This window comes from Stigmatopora argus, chromosome 16, assembly GCF_051989625.1.
Source record: "Stigmatopora argus isolate UIUO_Sarg chromosome 16, RoL_Sarg_1.0, whole genome shotgun sequence".
NCBI classification, from domain to species: domain Eukaryota; kingdom Metazoa; phylum Chordata; class Actinopteri; order Syngnathiformes; family Syngnathidae; genus Stigmatopora; species Stigmatopora argus.
The window spans coordinates 1,382,633-1,399,094 of record NC_135402.1 but is presented as its reverse complement, the minus strand read 5'-3'; the positions used below and the strand labels follow the sequence as shown (position 1 = coordinate 1,399,094).

At 42.2% G+C, this 16,462-nt stretch overlaps 2 protein-coding genes and 1 long non-coding RNA gene across 3 annotated transcripts; 1 reads left to right on the top strand and 2 right to left on the bottom strand.

The window, feature by feature from the left end:
* Positions 1-302: 302 nt before the first annotated feature.
* On the bottom strand, positions 303-9,626 carry pde6b (phosphodiesterase 6B, cGMP-specific, rod, beta). Its single transcript, XM_077623125.1, has 23 exons — positions 9,203-9,626; positions 8,378-8,689; positions 6,935-7,087; positions 6,749-6,838; positions 5,881-6,021; positions 5,719-5,793; positions 4,798-4,862; positions 4,580-4,646; positions 4,461-4,508; positions 3,893-4,042; positions 3,675-3,818; positions 3,392-3,457; positions 3,170-3,319; positions 2,993-3,100; positions 2,813-2,922; positions 2,585-2,672; positions 2,377-2,477; positions 2,196-2,303; positions 2,049-2,112; positions 1,383-1,457; positions 1,213-1,296; positions 969-1,122; positions 303-882 (listed from the first exon to the last, which is right to left on the bottom strand). Exons 1-23 carry the CDS (start codon positions 9,359-9,361, stop codon positions 836-838), a joined length of 2,559 nt encoding a protein of 852 aa, XP_077479251.1. The 5' UTR covers positions 9,362-9,626; the 3' UTR covers positions 303-835.
* Positions 9,627-11,856: 2,230 nt separating this feature from the next.
* On the top strand, positions 11,857-13,248 carry rbp4l (retinol binding protein 4, like). Its single transcript, XM_077623616.1, has 5 exons — positions 11,857-12,015; positions 12,131-12,248; positions 12,331-12,467; positions 12,647-12,759; positions 12,841-13,248. Exons 2-5 carry the CDS (start codon positions 12,132-12,134, stop codon positions 13,062-13,064), a joined length of 591 nt encoding a protein of 196 aa, XP_077479742.1. The 5' UTR covers positions 11,857-12,015; position 12,131; the 3' UTR covers positions 13,065-13,248.
* A 1,482-nt stretch (positions 13,249-14,730) lies between these two features.
* LOC144091101 (uncharacterized) lies at positions 14,731-16,040 on the bottom strand. Its single transcript, XR_013305615.1, has 4 exons — positions 15,899-16,040; positions 15,452-15,506; positions 14,896-14,994; positions 14,731-14,807 (listed from the first exon to the last, which is right to left on the bottom strand). It is a non-coding gene; the product is annotated as an uncharacterized LOC144091101 (long non-coding RNA).
* Between the last annotated feature and the right edge of the window lie 422 nt (positions 16,041-16,462).

The window sequence follows — 16,462 nt, the reverse complement described above, 5'->3', positions numbered from 1 at the left end:
ACAACACAAAAACCCACCCACACAACCACCCACCCACCCCACACACACACCCACCCACCCCACACACACACACCCACCCACCCCACACACACACACCCACACACCCCACACACACACACACACCCACACACCACACCACATCACACACACGTCCGCTTTTTCCTACTCACTGTCCTGGAAGTCGACGGAATGTCATCTCCAAAAGCTTCCATGCTGCTTGTGCTTTCCATATTGAATGAGTAACTGCACAAAATCACTTATACCCTATTTACCCAGGTATATTAAACAGCATAATACGGTAGTTTGTTCGTATCTGTTTAATCACGTTAATTGATAAATAGATAAATATCAATTCAGAACTGTGCTGTAGTGACAGATTTGCGTACGGTTGGTTGTACAGTAATACCTCGTTTTTTGTGGTTAATACGCTCCAAAACCTTCCGCAATAGGTGAAGAACAGTAAAGTCTTTATTTAATATTATATGGACTATCAAAACCATCTGTGTTCTATTATGTAACCCCCAAAGGATGAAATACTGTTGCTTTTTTAAACTTATTTTCTGTTTCGTATTATTGTTGATGCAAATTTGGCGGAACCGGAACCCACAAAAACCTGAAATGTTTCTACACAAGATGTGAACAATTGAGACCATTCCAAGGAAAATCGGCCTACAAAATGGGATGAAACAATTTGGAACACTCTGTAGTTCTTGAAAACTAGCAGTTACTTTCTTGCTCCCGTTTCTGAAAAGCACCAATTTTTCTGGCAAAGTTCTACATGCTGCCCATCCTTCCATCGCCTTCCCTCCTCGGCGGTGGTCAAACTCGGACTTTTTCAGCACACCGAGCACGTCTTTGAGCTTCCGCCGCCACCGTCATCCGCTGTCGGACCGAGAAAACCGTTACACGGCGAACGTCGGCAACATCTAACCACGGATGAACAATTCATTCGAATCTCAGACAAGCACCTTTTCTGGCCGCCGTCGCTTGCTTCGCGGCCTTCTGGTCCTCCAAGACTTTAAGTTTTGCCTCGTACTCTTCTTTTTTGGCGTTCCATTCCTTCCTGTTGTTCAAGATTCCATCCAACATGGGCTGGATTTGCGGGTGGAAGCGGGAGAACTCCTAGAGGGCGATTTTTCAAGAATGATTTTCTAATCTCGCCCCCGGTACCCAACGCTGTACCGCTTCATCCATCCGTCAAATAAACATCACCTTATAGACGAACGTGCAGACAAAGTCGATGAAACCGCATTGCAGTTTTGGGAGCTCTGCTGCTTTGTTCCTGTCCATCATGGGCTAGTGAATAAATAAATAAATAAACAAGTTACAAGGAAGAACGTAGTCTTAAATGGCAATGGTCGCCGTTTCGCTTGGAGACTCACAATGGGTTGTTGTTCCAGGACCGTCCTCTCCAAGTCGCCTTGCTCCCAAAATTCTGCCGCCACAGACAAGGCAACCTACGGGATACAAGGACAACTTGTATAGAGCCACTGTGGAGAGCATCCTGGCATACTGCATTACAGTGTGGTACGCTGGAAGCACGGCAGCAGACAAAAAGGCCATGCAGAAAGTGATTAACACTGCCCAGAGGATCGTCGGCTGCTCTCTGCCCTCACTGGATGACATTGTCAGCCCTCATTACCCCAGCAGAGCCGGGAACATTGTCGGGGACCCATACCAACCTGTTCCAGCTGCTGCCCTCTGGCAGACCCTACAGGTCTCACAAAGTACAGACAAATAGGCTTAAGGACAGTTTTTTCCCCACAGCCAACAGGACTCTGAACTTGCGGTAGCACGACACACAATCGAGGGGTAATGCGATGTATCCATCATGGCAGAATGCCAACGAGTCTGAAATGATCACTTATTTGGGCCTTTTGCCGGGAAAGCGCACCTTGTGGAGAAGCACTACCAATTTCGTCATACGCAGCTGGGTATAATGACAATTAGGCTTTTGCCGAGTCAATGATGATGACAAAGCCTATGTCCGATTATTATTATTATTATTATTGAGGACCCCGTAACTTCAGAATTAGCATGCCCCTCACCTTGCTTTGGACCTCCCAAGGCTTGGTGATGGCAGACAAATCGCAGGCGGTCATCATCATGGCCCTGAAACGGAGGAGGCCATTAGAAATCTGAGACGTGTAGACAGACGCAGAAGAACATTTTTGTGAGTGAGTGAGTGAACCCACATGAGAATCTCTTTCCTGGTGGTTTCCAAAGACATGAAATCCACCCACTTCTTTTCGTCCTCATACGTGTGCGAAAGGTCCACGATCTTCTGGAACATGGTTCTCTTTCTAAAAATAAACCATCCATGATTGTGTTTTTGGGGACTGATTGGACATGGGCATGATGGGCGGGCTGGCTTACTTGAAATAGAGAGCCAGGTCAGTGGCAATGATGGCGATGTCGGTCAGGTGAATAACGTGGTCCACCTGTCGCCTGTTCAGGTTCTGGTAGATGTTCAGTGACTATGGATGAGGAAAGAAAGGAACATTTGTTTTTCTATTTGTGTCCTTCCGGCCAATTGGATACATTCCTGAAAACCAAATGTTTCTGCGACTCGGGACCTTCTCACCTCATCGGACAAGAGAAATTTTCCAAACTCTAGATGGTGTCGTTCCAAGATGGATGATCCATGCAGCTTGGCGAGAGGGTTGCCAGACCTGTGCAATTTCCAAAAAACAAAAAAAACCTTCAATCGACAACTTCTGGACTCCAATCTGCATTTTCGCTAGCAACAAACTGTTTACTATCTTCACTTTGGCGACCAGTCAAAGTATATTTGAAAGCCAGCGGCACTTACTTGACCTGGTACAAGTTGTTTGTCCCTCTGTGATCAATGTCATGAAGAAAGCCTGCTGTAATCATGGCCATGACCTCCAAATCGGTGTAGTACCTCTTCAGCATTCCCGTCTGGTCCAAAGACATCAAAGACCAATGGACTCTTGGACATTTGAGAGCAACCAGGAGTCAATCCAAATACCGTCAAGAGCGTGAACATGGTCTGTCCCACGTTGAAGCCGTGCCGCCAGTTATGGTAGGTGATCCTCCTGTAGCCTTTGCTGACGGAATACATGAAACGGACCAGCACCTAAGAAGAACCCACCGAACTTCAAGTGGGGCTTAGGAGGACCCAAAACTGTTGCAAGTGTACAATCACCTCCTGAGGGATCTGGAACTTCTTGACCACCCCCACTTCGTAGTACATCTGTATTCCGCACTTGACCAGTTCCGTTTCGGTGCACTTGAAGTCCGAAAAACGGAACTCGTAGATCTCAAATTTCTGGATCAGAGGAGGCAAGTCTTTTTTCTAGGAGAAAAAAAAATGGAAAATGTGTTTGACTCACCGCATTCCATCCATTGAATATTGGATTCTTATTACCAAGATACCGAGAAGCTCCTCCTCTTCGCACTCCCAAGGTTCGCAATCGTAGACCTCCTGCGTGTTCTGAACGTGCAGAGAAAAGCCGTGAAATTGGACCACGTCTTAAGGCTTCAAACCCCCCAAAAAATAAACCAGATATCCTCGCCATAACCGTAAACTTTTAAGAGCGGAATTAGTTTTACCCCAAGCTAAGTGAAGCTCCAAACGCAGGAGAGTCCTTCACCAGCCACAACCCATCAATCAAACACAGAAAGATCTTCTAAAACGACAAACCACTGACCAGGATATTTTGGATTTCATCGTTCCGACATTTGACGTGATAGAGCACCATGTCCTGGGCAATGTCTTTGCGGTTTTCCAGCTTATTCATTTTGTCGTAGGTGTCCGTGTTCAAAGCGGACCAGCCCAGGAACTGGGTCAAAGCCTGGCAGAACGCAGACAAAGTTCAGTCAAACGGAATCCGGCGCAAATAAAATCAACCCGCCGCGCCGTCAACACCTCCATCAGCTGCTCGTCTTGATCGTCGAAGGGCTTTCCGTCTTTTCTGTTGTAGAAGGTGGCCACGCCCACGATCTCCTCTTTCTTGTTGACGATGGGGAGGGAGAGGACATTCTTGATGGTCCATCCACTGCTGTCCAATGCTTCCGTCTGGAGCCAGGCAACAAAAACCACGTGACGGTTGTAAGATTATATCAGTTTTTGTGAGTATAAAAGCATCGTTCTCCTACAAACAGTGAATGGCTGACATGTCAGCACAAACACTCAACTGTCCGACACTGATCAATCAATCTTTGCCCTGCAAATGACTGAAACGTATCTGTCCAAAGTCCTGCTGACAACTGTCAGTTTTGCCTGTATTTAAGACTCACTCACTGGTCATTCGGAGAGAGTTGCAGGACAATAGACCGTGAGCGGTTCACGCTGTTTGAGCTCTCCCCATTCTGCAGTTTGGTAATAAACTAAATCTACTTTAAATTGGTCTCACTCCTTCTTAACCTGCCTCCTGAAGTTGTTTTTCAGACCTATCAACGGTGTCTTCTCCTATTTAACACCGTTCAACACTTACCTGGAAATTAAAGGTCTCATCCGCCCCAGTATTCATGATATTGCAAATCTACAAGGAAAAAAAACACAAGAGTGTTACCCAGGTAAAAAAAGCAAAACTTGACGTAAAACGGAACTCACAAAGCCACTTTCCGCCACGTAAGTCGGCAAACCGCTACTCAAGGCCCAGTGATCCGCCGGTGGATTCCTGCGCGACAAATAAATAGGTCGCTCGGATCTATCGGACATCTCAGACATGACGTGAAATAATATTTCGTTACGATAGCGACATGCTAACCACGACCCACCGATCGGGAACATGACAAAAAATTCTCCATCATTTTGCCGTCTCCACTTACGGTATGACTTTGATGTCTTCCTTCCCGTGTAATATATAATCGATGACTTTGTAGAAATGTACTTCCTTGGAAAAAGAAGGGATGGAAATATTAGTTTGATAGAAAATTTGACCCACAGGCTTTATTTTCGATATCTGTTGGCGACTTAAATATGCTTGGAATTGTTTTTTTTGTCAGGATTACATTTCATATTACAGTAATCCCATGAATATCGTGGTTCATGTGGACCAAACATGGCCGCAATAATCGAAAAATCGCAAAGTAGAGTAGAGTATTGTAGAGTACTTGCTTGCAACAAAGTAAATGCTTTGCTCCTGATAACCTTTTGCTAATAAACTTTACTCCTGGAAGTCTAAACAAAGAGGATGCAGAACGCCTTGCATCTGTTTTGACTTTTGACGTCTCACTGAGAGTTCAGACATAGATTGTAATCTGGGCCCTTAAATGTAATAAAACAACAGTTCCTTGCAAATGAAAATTCCAGAAAAGTTTCTTTTCCTCTGATTTGATCAAAAAAGGATTACAGTAATCCTTCGATTATTGCGTCTTCACTTATCGCAAATTCACTACTTTGCGATTTTTTTCCCCACTTTTTTTTTTTAAATTTTTTTTTTAAGTTCATAAAAATGTGAAAATCCACGCTGAAACTCGTAAGCGGAAGCCACTCTTGCTACTAGGACTCAGCACTGAAGAAAAAAAAAAGTTATAATCGGGGTGACCCTACTTCACGATTTTTCAATTATCATGTCTGGTCTACATTAACCCTGATATTCAAGGGATTACTCGATCCATACATTATATATATATATAATATATATACAGTAATTATACTAATAGCTCCATTCAAATTGGCTGGACAAAAGAAATTTGGATATAGTACTTTTTTGTCCCTACTTACAAAAAGATGTCCCTATTACGTACCCTTCCATCGGGAGTTAGAGGCCCAGAATAAGGTGGCTGCTCTCCCATTAACACTGGCCACACGTCAAAGAATTCCTGCAGAAGAAGAATAGAATTAGAAGCCTCGACGGGAGAGCGAAAGCAAAAAAGAATAATAATAATAATAATAATAATGATAATAACCTTGTCCTTGGTCATGTCAAGTAAGCCCACAGAATAGCGGTCGCAGTTGAGGTAGGCTCGCACCGTGTACAAGGCCTTGTGGAACTGTCGCTCGATGTCGGTCAGCTCTTCAAACACTTTGTTGGCCGACCAAAGCAGCAACTGGTGGAAACAATTGTTGCGTTTGAAAATACAAGTCCAAAAAAAATCGACTGAAAGCAGACTTCATTGCCATAACATTAGGGAAACTAGCTCGTAAATACAAATGGATCCCAACACCACATTTAGTTTATAATATTGGAATGAAAATATATAAAACTATCAACGTTTCACCGATTTGTTCTAATACCCCTCGGGAATAACAACTGGGATTTTGGGGGGGAATTTTTTAATATAAAGAAATGAGTATTGTTCTATTTAAAGCCATTTTTTTAAGGATAAAGAAGTCTAACAAGGGAACAAAGAGAGACGAAACATCGTCTTATTGTTATTATATCTAATTATTGATATAATTTTCCTGGGATTTTGGGGGGGGGCTAATTTTTAAATATAAAAAGTAAATATGCTGCCTTCAATGGGCACAATAAAAATATTTAAAGCAATTTTTCAAGGATAAAGAAGCTTAACATTGTTTTTTTTATGGTTTTCTGTGGCAGATTTCCAACACGGGTCAAAAATAACCAGAATACTGGGGAAAGTAGGAGAAAGCTAACATAAAACAAAGGTTAAGATCGTGCTTTTACATCCAATTTTGCTCAATTTGGGTCATTAAGACAATATTGACATAGTGCTGTTTTACCTTACCTTATTTTTTGAATGAAAAAATACTTTTTTTTTACTTGACAGCTCTAAAAAAGATGGATATTCTCCAAAATGTGATGCGCTTTACCTGTCCTTTCCGTGTCTCGCAGTTGTGGAGGTAACTGAGGTGGAAAATCTTTAAGTTCAAAGAGGCAATTTTCAGATACTTTAAAAAGAGCTGCAAAAAAAAAAAAAGAGCAAACGTGCATCGTCAGTGCAAACATAAATAAATAAATAAATAAATACGGGCCGTTGAGTGCCTTTTGCCACTCACGTCTTCATCTTGGTCCGTAAAGTGCGGCCCGGTGGTCTTGTTGAGGGCCATGATGACGGCCACCATGTCTTTGCCGTTGAGGATGGGCGTGGCCAAGACGTTCCTGCTCTCGTACTCCGTCAGCTCGTCGGCGAACGCGCTATAGTGCTCGTTCTGGAACACCCAAAAAATCCACAAAATTCACTTTTCACTCTCAGATCGCCCCATTTTTCTGCATTGCTCGCCGTGTGGAGTTCGCGTGTTCTCCCCGGGCTCGCGTGGGTTTTCTCCGGGTACCCCGCTTTCCTCCCACGTCCCAAAAAACATGCACGCTAAGCTCATCATACGCTAAAAAGTCCTTGGCTAGGAGTGTGATTGGTTCTCCGTTGTCTCCTTGGCTGTCCACATATTCGGGGTGTGCCCGTAGTTGGCTGGGCTAGGCTCCAGCACCCCCGCGGTCCTTGGTTCAGAAAAGGAATGAATGCTAGGAATAAGTAGTTTTGTTGTTGGTTTTGAAGGAAGCAAAACTTCTCGCTCTGATATTTAAAAGAGCAAATAAAGACAGTAAATACACATTTGATGATTATTATTATTATTATTTTGGAAAGTGCTGTCAACAGCATACACAGACACTCCACTAGATGAGTCGTTGACGACTGCTGACTAAATAAATACAAGGGCCGCGTAATCCACTGGAGCAGGGCTACAAATAAATGGATTATGTCTAACCATGGGATTTGGTCTTCCCTTGCTCAAGTGTGTCGTCTCCGTTCGCAAGGCGCACAAAAAGTCTTCAAAATAGAGCATTTTTTGCCCTCTAATTCTCCTTTCATTGATGCACTTGTGTTGGATTCTGTGGTAGCGAACCCATAACCTCTTAGTAAACCGCCTATGGCGTAGTTGTTTAAAAACCTGCAATTTATTTTCATTTGCACACACTATAGTTAGTATGGGAAAACTTTGCGCTGAAGTAACTCAACCATGACGGAATCTGTCACTTGTTGTGTAAATAGTAGTTGAATTCGTTTTGGTGATTATTTTAATAACACTTTCCACATTTTAAATGCTAACTTTCATCCCTTTCATTTATTGACCAGTCCCGAAAGATATTGAAAGCATTAGCAGGAGATCATTGTTTTTTGTGATAATGAATGCACTTCTCAATATGAATTTGATAGTTTAATTTTTGGAAATACCTCCATTTGTTAAGACTATTAATTATATACAAACCACTAGCTTTACTTTCCTAAAGTTTTCAGTTAAAAAAATAAAGAGTTTATTTAAAATGTATGGAAAGGATGATTTGCCTTTTGTAAATGAAGCTATCAAGTGGAACTGAATATGAAAACATCTAGTTGTGTGTTTATAGCTTCTCCATTGTTTCCATTCTATCGTCATTATTCTTGCTCTACGATAAAATCCTCCATTTAGACACGGTCAGTTTTGCTTGTTAGCTTTTCTCACCTGACGGACATCCTTGACGTTGACCGTCTTCTTGGTCTGGGCCACGTGACCCACGATCCCCAGGTCCAAGGGGTAGACGATTTCCGAATCGGGCGGCACCACGCAATCCTCCAGCCGGGATCGCGTGTTGACGTCGAAGAGCCTGGTGGCCAGCTCGCCCACGCCGTTCCTCTGCCGGTACATGAACAAACTGCAACGGTCGGCGTGGATCAAGGCGCTGATTCGCTTCAGGATCTTGAAAACCACTTTTTCCATGTTGATGTTCTCTTGCATATCTTTGATCAGATCGTACATGATACAACTCTCTTCCACCTTGGGGAGGATTTAAAAAAAAAGGACTTTTTAAAACCTGTGTCGGAACGGGTGCATTCTTTTATTTCGTTATCTCTTTTTTTCTTCTAAAGCAGGGGTAGGGAACCTATGACTCGGGAGCCATATGTGGCTCTTTCCATGGGTACATATGGCTCTCCACTAACCTGTGAGGTAAAATATGGAAATCACGCACTAACAAGAGCGTCACTGCGGCGTCAACACCACCTGTACCCCTATTTTAATCATAATTTTGTTTTTTATGACTCTTCTGCATGCATGATATCATTGATACTGATTTTGTAAGCCACCACATAATGTTTTCAAAAGAAATCAGAGACTTTTTGTACGTTAAAAGTGATGAAATGACAAAAAAAAAAAAAATTACACTTTCATATATTTTTACTTTTCAATTCCGAGAATGGCTCTCAAGAAATAACATTAGAAAATATGAATTGTTTATGGCTCTCTCTGTCAAAAAGGTTCCCGACCCCTGTAATCTAAAGAATCGTTTACCTGACTAAGCTCCTGAAATTTGTCAAAGTCCACCTGCTTCTCCGGAAGTCCCGAAATCTTGGCCACCATGTTTTGGTTCATCTTCTTGGCAAAGTATTCCTGAGCAAAAGCCGGGTTCCCCCCGAGGAACTTTTCCACGTCCTCCTTCTGCAGCGCCATCCTGCCTTCCGACAGCGTCCTCTGGACCCGAACGAGGACGGCGTCTCAATCTGGAGCTTGGGCTGTTGGCCTGGAGTCTGCGTGGGACGTCAACGGGAGGACCGATGAAGCGTGGGATCCACTCGGAGGTCCCGTCGCCTTCCAAAACCAGAGAAAAGGGAAGACGGCGTTAATATTAATCCCCTGCGTGGAAGCCCCTGAGGAGACGCCGAGCAATCCTCTTGCCCTCAGCGGAGAGATCTGAAGGTTAGCCGGGGATCTGCCCGGTCAGGTGATCATCATCATCATCATCTCCCAGCCTGCCTTTGGGCCCAGCCATCCCAGTAAGCGCAGATGAATCGCAGACATGTCGTCTCAACTGCCAACTGGTGGCCTAATTTGAATTTGAAAGCAAATGACACACATCACATTTCCAAATAGTTGGGAAATTGAACAAGCATATTATTGGAATTTGCTCACTTGGCGGAATGAAAAATGTTGTTTCGTACGATACTTTTCTTCAATGGTTTGGTCATTGTTAGGCTTATTAGTCTTATATTATTCTACAAGTATAAAGAGATTTGAAGCTTCAGCATAAAGTGAACAAATAATCAATGAATAATAATAATAATAAATGAGTAGTCAACATCATTATTAGTCAACATAGATAAGTAGTCAACATGAATAAATGGTCACATAAATAAGTAGGTACAAAAGTGATTAAAATAGCAGCCTATTGAGTTTTAGTGAATGTACAAGAAGTCTTGATTGGGTTTTGGTTTGGTTTTGGATTTGGTAACAAACCTATGCACATGGTGGAAAACGTCCCCTAAAAACACAGAAAGACAAATGATGATTTCAGTCCATGAATTTGTAATACAAATGTGATGAACCTTTTTCAAATGCTAAAACGAGTGTTGCAAATGATACATTTGCTCAGAATTCCTGGTCAACAATAAACCTGCAAAGTAAAGTCTGTTTGAGGTTATGTCATTGAATCATAAATAGTTATTTGTTGACTAAAATCAGACAAACACACCCATAAATGGCAACACCTCTGGGAAAAAAACAACAACAACATTTGTAAAAAGGCACTTGAGAATTATATACGGGTATTAGTCTGTTGTTGTTCACACCATAAGGCAGGCACGATAAGCTACGTTTTCATAAGCACCTTAGAAAAGGTCATATCAATAATCTGTTGTTCCATGTGAGTGGCTGAATAAAAGAAGGATGGATGAGATGAGCAGTATATATGACAGCTCCAAAAATGTTTGGACATACTTTCTCTTGGCGAGTGGAGAAAGTGTGTGTCGTAATGTATTAAAATCTGGGATGGAATTTTCCAAAATGGAGTTCGACTATTTTCCCACACACAAAAAATGTGTATAATTAAGTGTGTGTGTGTGTGTGTGTGTGTGTGTGGTTTCTATTTGTGCCATTGCAAATGGTTAACAAACAGCGAACTAATTCTCCAGTATCTGGCAACCCGAGAGGACAAGTGTTACATATATCCACCGCTAGAGGGCAGAAAAATCCATATTTTAGTGCTTCTGTTTAGGGCGAGACTGACATTGCCCCATCGATAGTTATTATTTATTTTTTTTACTTTTTAAATGTTAACTTTTAAATTTAAAGTTTAATACATGGAAACGTGTGTTTTGGAAAATGTGGTATATTATTATAAGTTATTTATTTATTTACCATCCCTGTTTAGATAAACAAAAGCCAATCATGGAATGTTTTGTCTTGAAGTAAGATATCCTGAATAAAAGCGATAACATTAAGCAAAAGAGATATTTTTTTTTTTTTACAATAGTTGAAATTACACAAGAGAGCTACTATTTGCATCCGTTGACCGTTTGATGACACGCAAGAAGATTAAAGCCCGGAGAAAATAGACGGCGTGTCTGTCTCGAACAACTCACGTGTTGTGTTGCCCGCTGTTTACTATCTTTACTCGCCACCCTTGAACTCGCTGTTCTGTTTGGTTAGCTTTAATCGGATGAAAGGGGCATGCACGGCGTGGCGTGGCGGGAGACCGTTTGGGATTCGTCTTGTCATGCTGCCATGTTATGACGGCAGTAATCTCAAGTGACCGAGGTTAATCCTGCAAAGTTTCTTACTTTGACCACAGTGTTGAATGTTTACATTTGTGTGTAGAAACATTTCAATAAGCTCAAACTATAGATTTGTCGTGGATGACTCATTTTTGGAATCTCCGATCATAGCCTAGCTTGCAAAGCTTTTCCAATTGGAGTGTCTGGGATTGAAAATGACGATTCGTTTATCAAAAAAATGAACAAAACAACGTTGAGATTAATAACATCGCCCCGTCCCCGACCAAATCAGCACTCGGCTTTGCGGTATTAGCTCGATCTGCCCCAAAATGTACACGCCGTTGCGCCTCTGCGGAGTTGCATAAGAGTCTGATTGTATTTTCGGGCAAATCTTTGTCGGGTTTGAACACAGAAGCCAGCTTACTTACGATCGGGATTTCTAACCAACCAGATTACCTCTAGATTTAAGCACCTTATTTAGTTCCCGGCAATGAAAATCAGTTGTAAGCCGGTCTGCGTTTGAACCTATATAAAGGCGGCGGCGTCTGACCAGAGCCCCAATCTGCACTTTGGCCTCCCACGCGTACTTCTCGCCCATTCTCGGACATAAAGAAGGTAAGACAAAGACTCTATTCGTCGAGCGCAATAGAAGTGACGGCATTTTTTTCGTAGGGTCTATTAGAATACGCGGGAACCGTCGTACCTTCAAAACGGGTTTCCATTCTCCTAGAATGGCGTCCTCCAAGCTGACCCTCCTGCTGCTCGCGCTGTCCTGGATCGAGAGCTGCTCGGCCGCCTCCTGCGTCGTCGACAGCTTTTCCGTCAAGCAAGACTTTGACCCCAAGAGAGTGAGTATCGTGGTCCCCGGCCAGACCAGAATCCAGAGTCACTCCGACGTCGGTGACTGACCCGTCCGGGTGTTGCGTTCAGTACTCGGGGAAGTGGTACGCTCTGCAAAAGAAGGATCCGGAGGGCCTGTTCCTGCAAGATAACATCTCGGCGGAATACACCATCGACGACGACGGCAGCATGACGGCTTCCTCCAAGGGACGGGTCACCCTCTTCGGGTGAGTCGGGTCGTCTCGATGGAAGTGAAGCCAGAGTCCTGCTGGAGAACTCGATAGCATCGTTGCCCTTTTCAGGATTTGACTAAAAACCCAGTCTTTGCTAGACCTGGAATGGCCTTCCAGGCTTTCTCGAGAGGAACAAATGGGTTTCAACAGTTCTCCGTCTTTTCACCTCCTAGCTTCTGGGTGGTGTGCGCCGACATGGCTGCCCAGTACTCCGTTCCCGACCCCACCACCCCCGGCAAGATGTTTATGAACTACCAGGGACTGGCCAGCTACCTGTCCAGCGGAGGTGAGCGTCAACAAACATCCTGTTTTGGTTTTTTTGCCCTTTCCCCATCACGGTTTAAACTTCCTTAAACCCCCCCGCCAGGCGATAACTACTGGGTGATCGACACCGACTACGACAACTACGCCATCACCTACGCCTGCCGCACCGTCAAGGACGACGGCAGCTGCGAGGACGGCTACGCCATCGTCTTCTCGAGGAACCCCCGCGGCCTGCCCCCCGCCATCCAGCGCATCGTGCGTCAGAAGCAGGAGGAGATCTGCTTGGTGGGAGAGTTCCAACCCGTGCTGCAGTCCGGCGCTTGCTAATGCCGGAAAAAGCCAAGGCGAAATGGGCGGCGGCACCACCTGGCTGCCGTCCGCAGGGACTGATGTCATCAAATTATAAAAGCGATACCTCGGTACCGGGAGTCCGGGCTTATGAAGCGGCTCCTAATTTTCATGATCTTTGAAAGAATGGAATAAATAAAATGTTGTTGTTTTTCTAAAACCATATTTCTGTCCATGTATCGTTTCTGCTACGTCTGAAAATCTGCACCGTGCAGCTTGAGAACTAGTCTGAGGTTTTGATCCCTCTTGATCCAGCTAAGAACCAAACAACTACTCCGTGAGAACAACATCTTACTGCTGGTCTTTTGTCTACACACGTTAGTCGCGTGATGCTAATTCTACTGGAAGCAAAAGGGCCAAAATGGTGGACGTGACTAGCTCAAGCATTTGTTAGCTGGGTCTTCAGTGGGGCTCGACCCCCCCACAGTGGTACCTCTACATACGAGCAGCTCTACCTACCAGATGCTCTAGATACGAGAGAATTTTCGAGATGAGAGAAAGCTAGGTGACCATGACATGAGAGGCTGTTTATCATTGTAGCGCATTGTAGTCTTTTTTTGCCGCATCTCTTTCGTGTAGAACAGATATCTACGAGCACTGAACGGTTTCTTTCGCCTACACATGGACCAGAAAACGCACAACGCGCATGCGTGGGCAAAAAGAGGGCTTTCTGGGTAATGAAGTATACTTGTGTACACAACACTGATAGCCAATAGCACCCTTTCTCAGAATAAAACTTCATTACCCACAATCAATACGTGGCTAGGCTGAGCTGTTGCATTTTTTGAGTGTTTTTCCTTCCATAGCTTGTTAGCTTCCGCAATTGCTCATTCAAGACTACTTCCCTATTGTGAGGACATTTGTGTGCATCATTTTGGGAATATTTTGAAGGGAATACAACAGCAAACAGCCCATCGATAGCGAACGTGAGGGTGGAGGCGTGGCAAACAACTAACCCAGCCAGGAGAAGGTAAAAAAAATAAATAATTAGAATTCAGTTTTGTGTAAAGTTACATTAAACGCATGTTTGAGTGTGTCTGTATATAATAATCCAAGTTCATTCAAATTTGTTTGTTCGGTTATGAGTGCGTTGCCGTGGATAAAAGTAACTTGAAACATTTTTACACAAGATGTGAACCTTTAGAGGCCATTTTGGAACACCCTGTATTTACATATTTGGACTATTTAAATGGATATGTATGTACAGTATGTGAGTGTATGTTCCCCAATTGTACAGTTGTCTTTTGGGTTGCAAATCCTAGCAAAACATGTGTCAATAAACTATTGTCAAGAAAAAAACAAATGACTGTTTTGATCTTTAAGGTTTCTTTATCTAAATTGAGACAGAAAAAAACTGCATAGTGAGTTACTAGTGGATGTCCATAAATTAGAATGTTGCTCAATACAATTTGATTAGAAAGTCCAATTTTGTTTTTATGAAATTGAAATTAAAAATGACTAATTTGAAAATAGACAAGATATCAATTTGTTAAAATAGAGTTTGCAGGTGAGAGTACGCCTTTTGTCTACGCTGCACTTTCTCCTACCGGCGGTTGACCCCAATCCTGGGATTATTATTGCTAAATGAGGTCGGGATTACTACAATTGGCCTTTAAATGAAGGACAATGAATAATCCAACATGCCTTCATGAAAAATAATCTGCTTTTATTCAATCCTGAACATAACACAGATAGTTTACTTGAGGATGGTGTCGGAATTGGCTGCAGAGGGGGAAAAAAAAGAAAAAGAAATGTGTTTTGTAATCATGTTTAAAGAGCCAATAAATGTGATGTCATCATTGTGTGCTACCTTCAGCTAGTTGTTTGGCGATTCGCTCCTGCTCCTCTCGAACCTTCTTTTCAGCCTCCTCCATCTTCCGTTCTTCCTCTGCTATTGGCTTCAGGTATTCTGAAATTGAACACATATTTTGACTTGGTGGAGGTGCAGGAGAAAAACTGAATGCTCTCAGCAGCCATTTATCAGAATCTTGCTCAGATTTTGGCAGACAATAACAAAAACAAACTAGTGATGGCTCACAATTCCCCTAAAAAATAACATAGCGAGAGATTGGCTCTTTAATTCCGGTTTGTGTAAAATGTACGTTTAAATTAGAGCTGGGCGATAAAACGATAACGATATGATAGTTATTGTGATAATTATCAATTTTAACTGACTGATAATTTTATTTTTTTTGCGTGATAACTATTCCTATACAAAAAACATTGAATAAAATACAGATGAATTAGTTTACGCTCACTATTTTAGTCCACGTTGGTTAAATAGCGATTCAATATTATTAGGAATGTGTAGATTTTAAATTTCGATGACTGCTAATAGTTATAGTTGAAAAAGTGGATGAACTTACCAAACCTCTGTTTGCCATAGAAGACCCCGATAAAGAGGGCCGACCACCTGGCAGTCTGAAAATAAAGGAGATTCCAATGTGTTAAAACAAATAAATAACACTTGTTATACATTTTCCTTATGAGCAATTAGGACAGGGCAAAGTTCACTATGACCTTCTTCTGTTGAGTTTAAATTTAAATCAGACGTAACCCAAAGAAAACCTACAAGGAATATACCACGGTAGCCAAGGAATCGTTTGTTATATATATTTTACATCTACATATATTGTACGGATTTATTTAATAGCATATCACCTCAATGTCATTGCAGAGGGTGGAAGCCTTCAACTAGCTTACAATAATCATGCAACGGAAAAACAACTTTGACTATGTCACAATGATCGATGCCGATTTTAATGCCGTAACAAAGTAAATGTGAGCGTTAAATAAATAAAAAGCTTCTTTACCTTAATAAGTGGCGAAACGGCAACGGGGGGAGCCATGATGAAGACAAGGACGTTGACTTCCGTATTTTTCTTCTTCGTTACTCTTCAAGCTAAATGACCACAGCGCCAACTTGTGGAAGGTATAGGTATCGTACACTAATGTACTAATGTGGACAATCGTTATTATTTTCCAGCCATTTACGTCGTTTTTTATGATGTTTTGCTATTTTGAAAAATCTTAAACCTACTGACATGGACTATAAAAGGTAAAAATGATTACAATTACAAAAAGGATTACAATTCCTTTAAAGTTCTTATTTTTCATGGGTTTCATCTAAGATCTGAATAAATAATATTTTACATTATGGAATGTAAATCTATTCAATCATCCAATGATCAAATTAAAAAGAAAATAAAAAAACAAAGGGCTGTGGTGACTTTCTTGCAAGGGTCAACACAGGCTATAAATGATAAATAATCTACATATAAAGGATAATGTTTGGTGTTATTTATTAAACTTTGAAAAAAAAAGAGACTTTATAAAGCTTTTTTATGATGCCTGACATCATTTGGAGATTAAGGAGG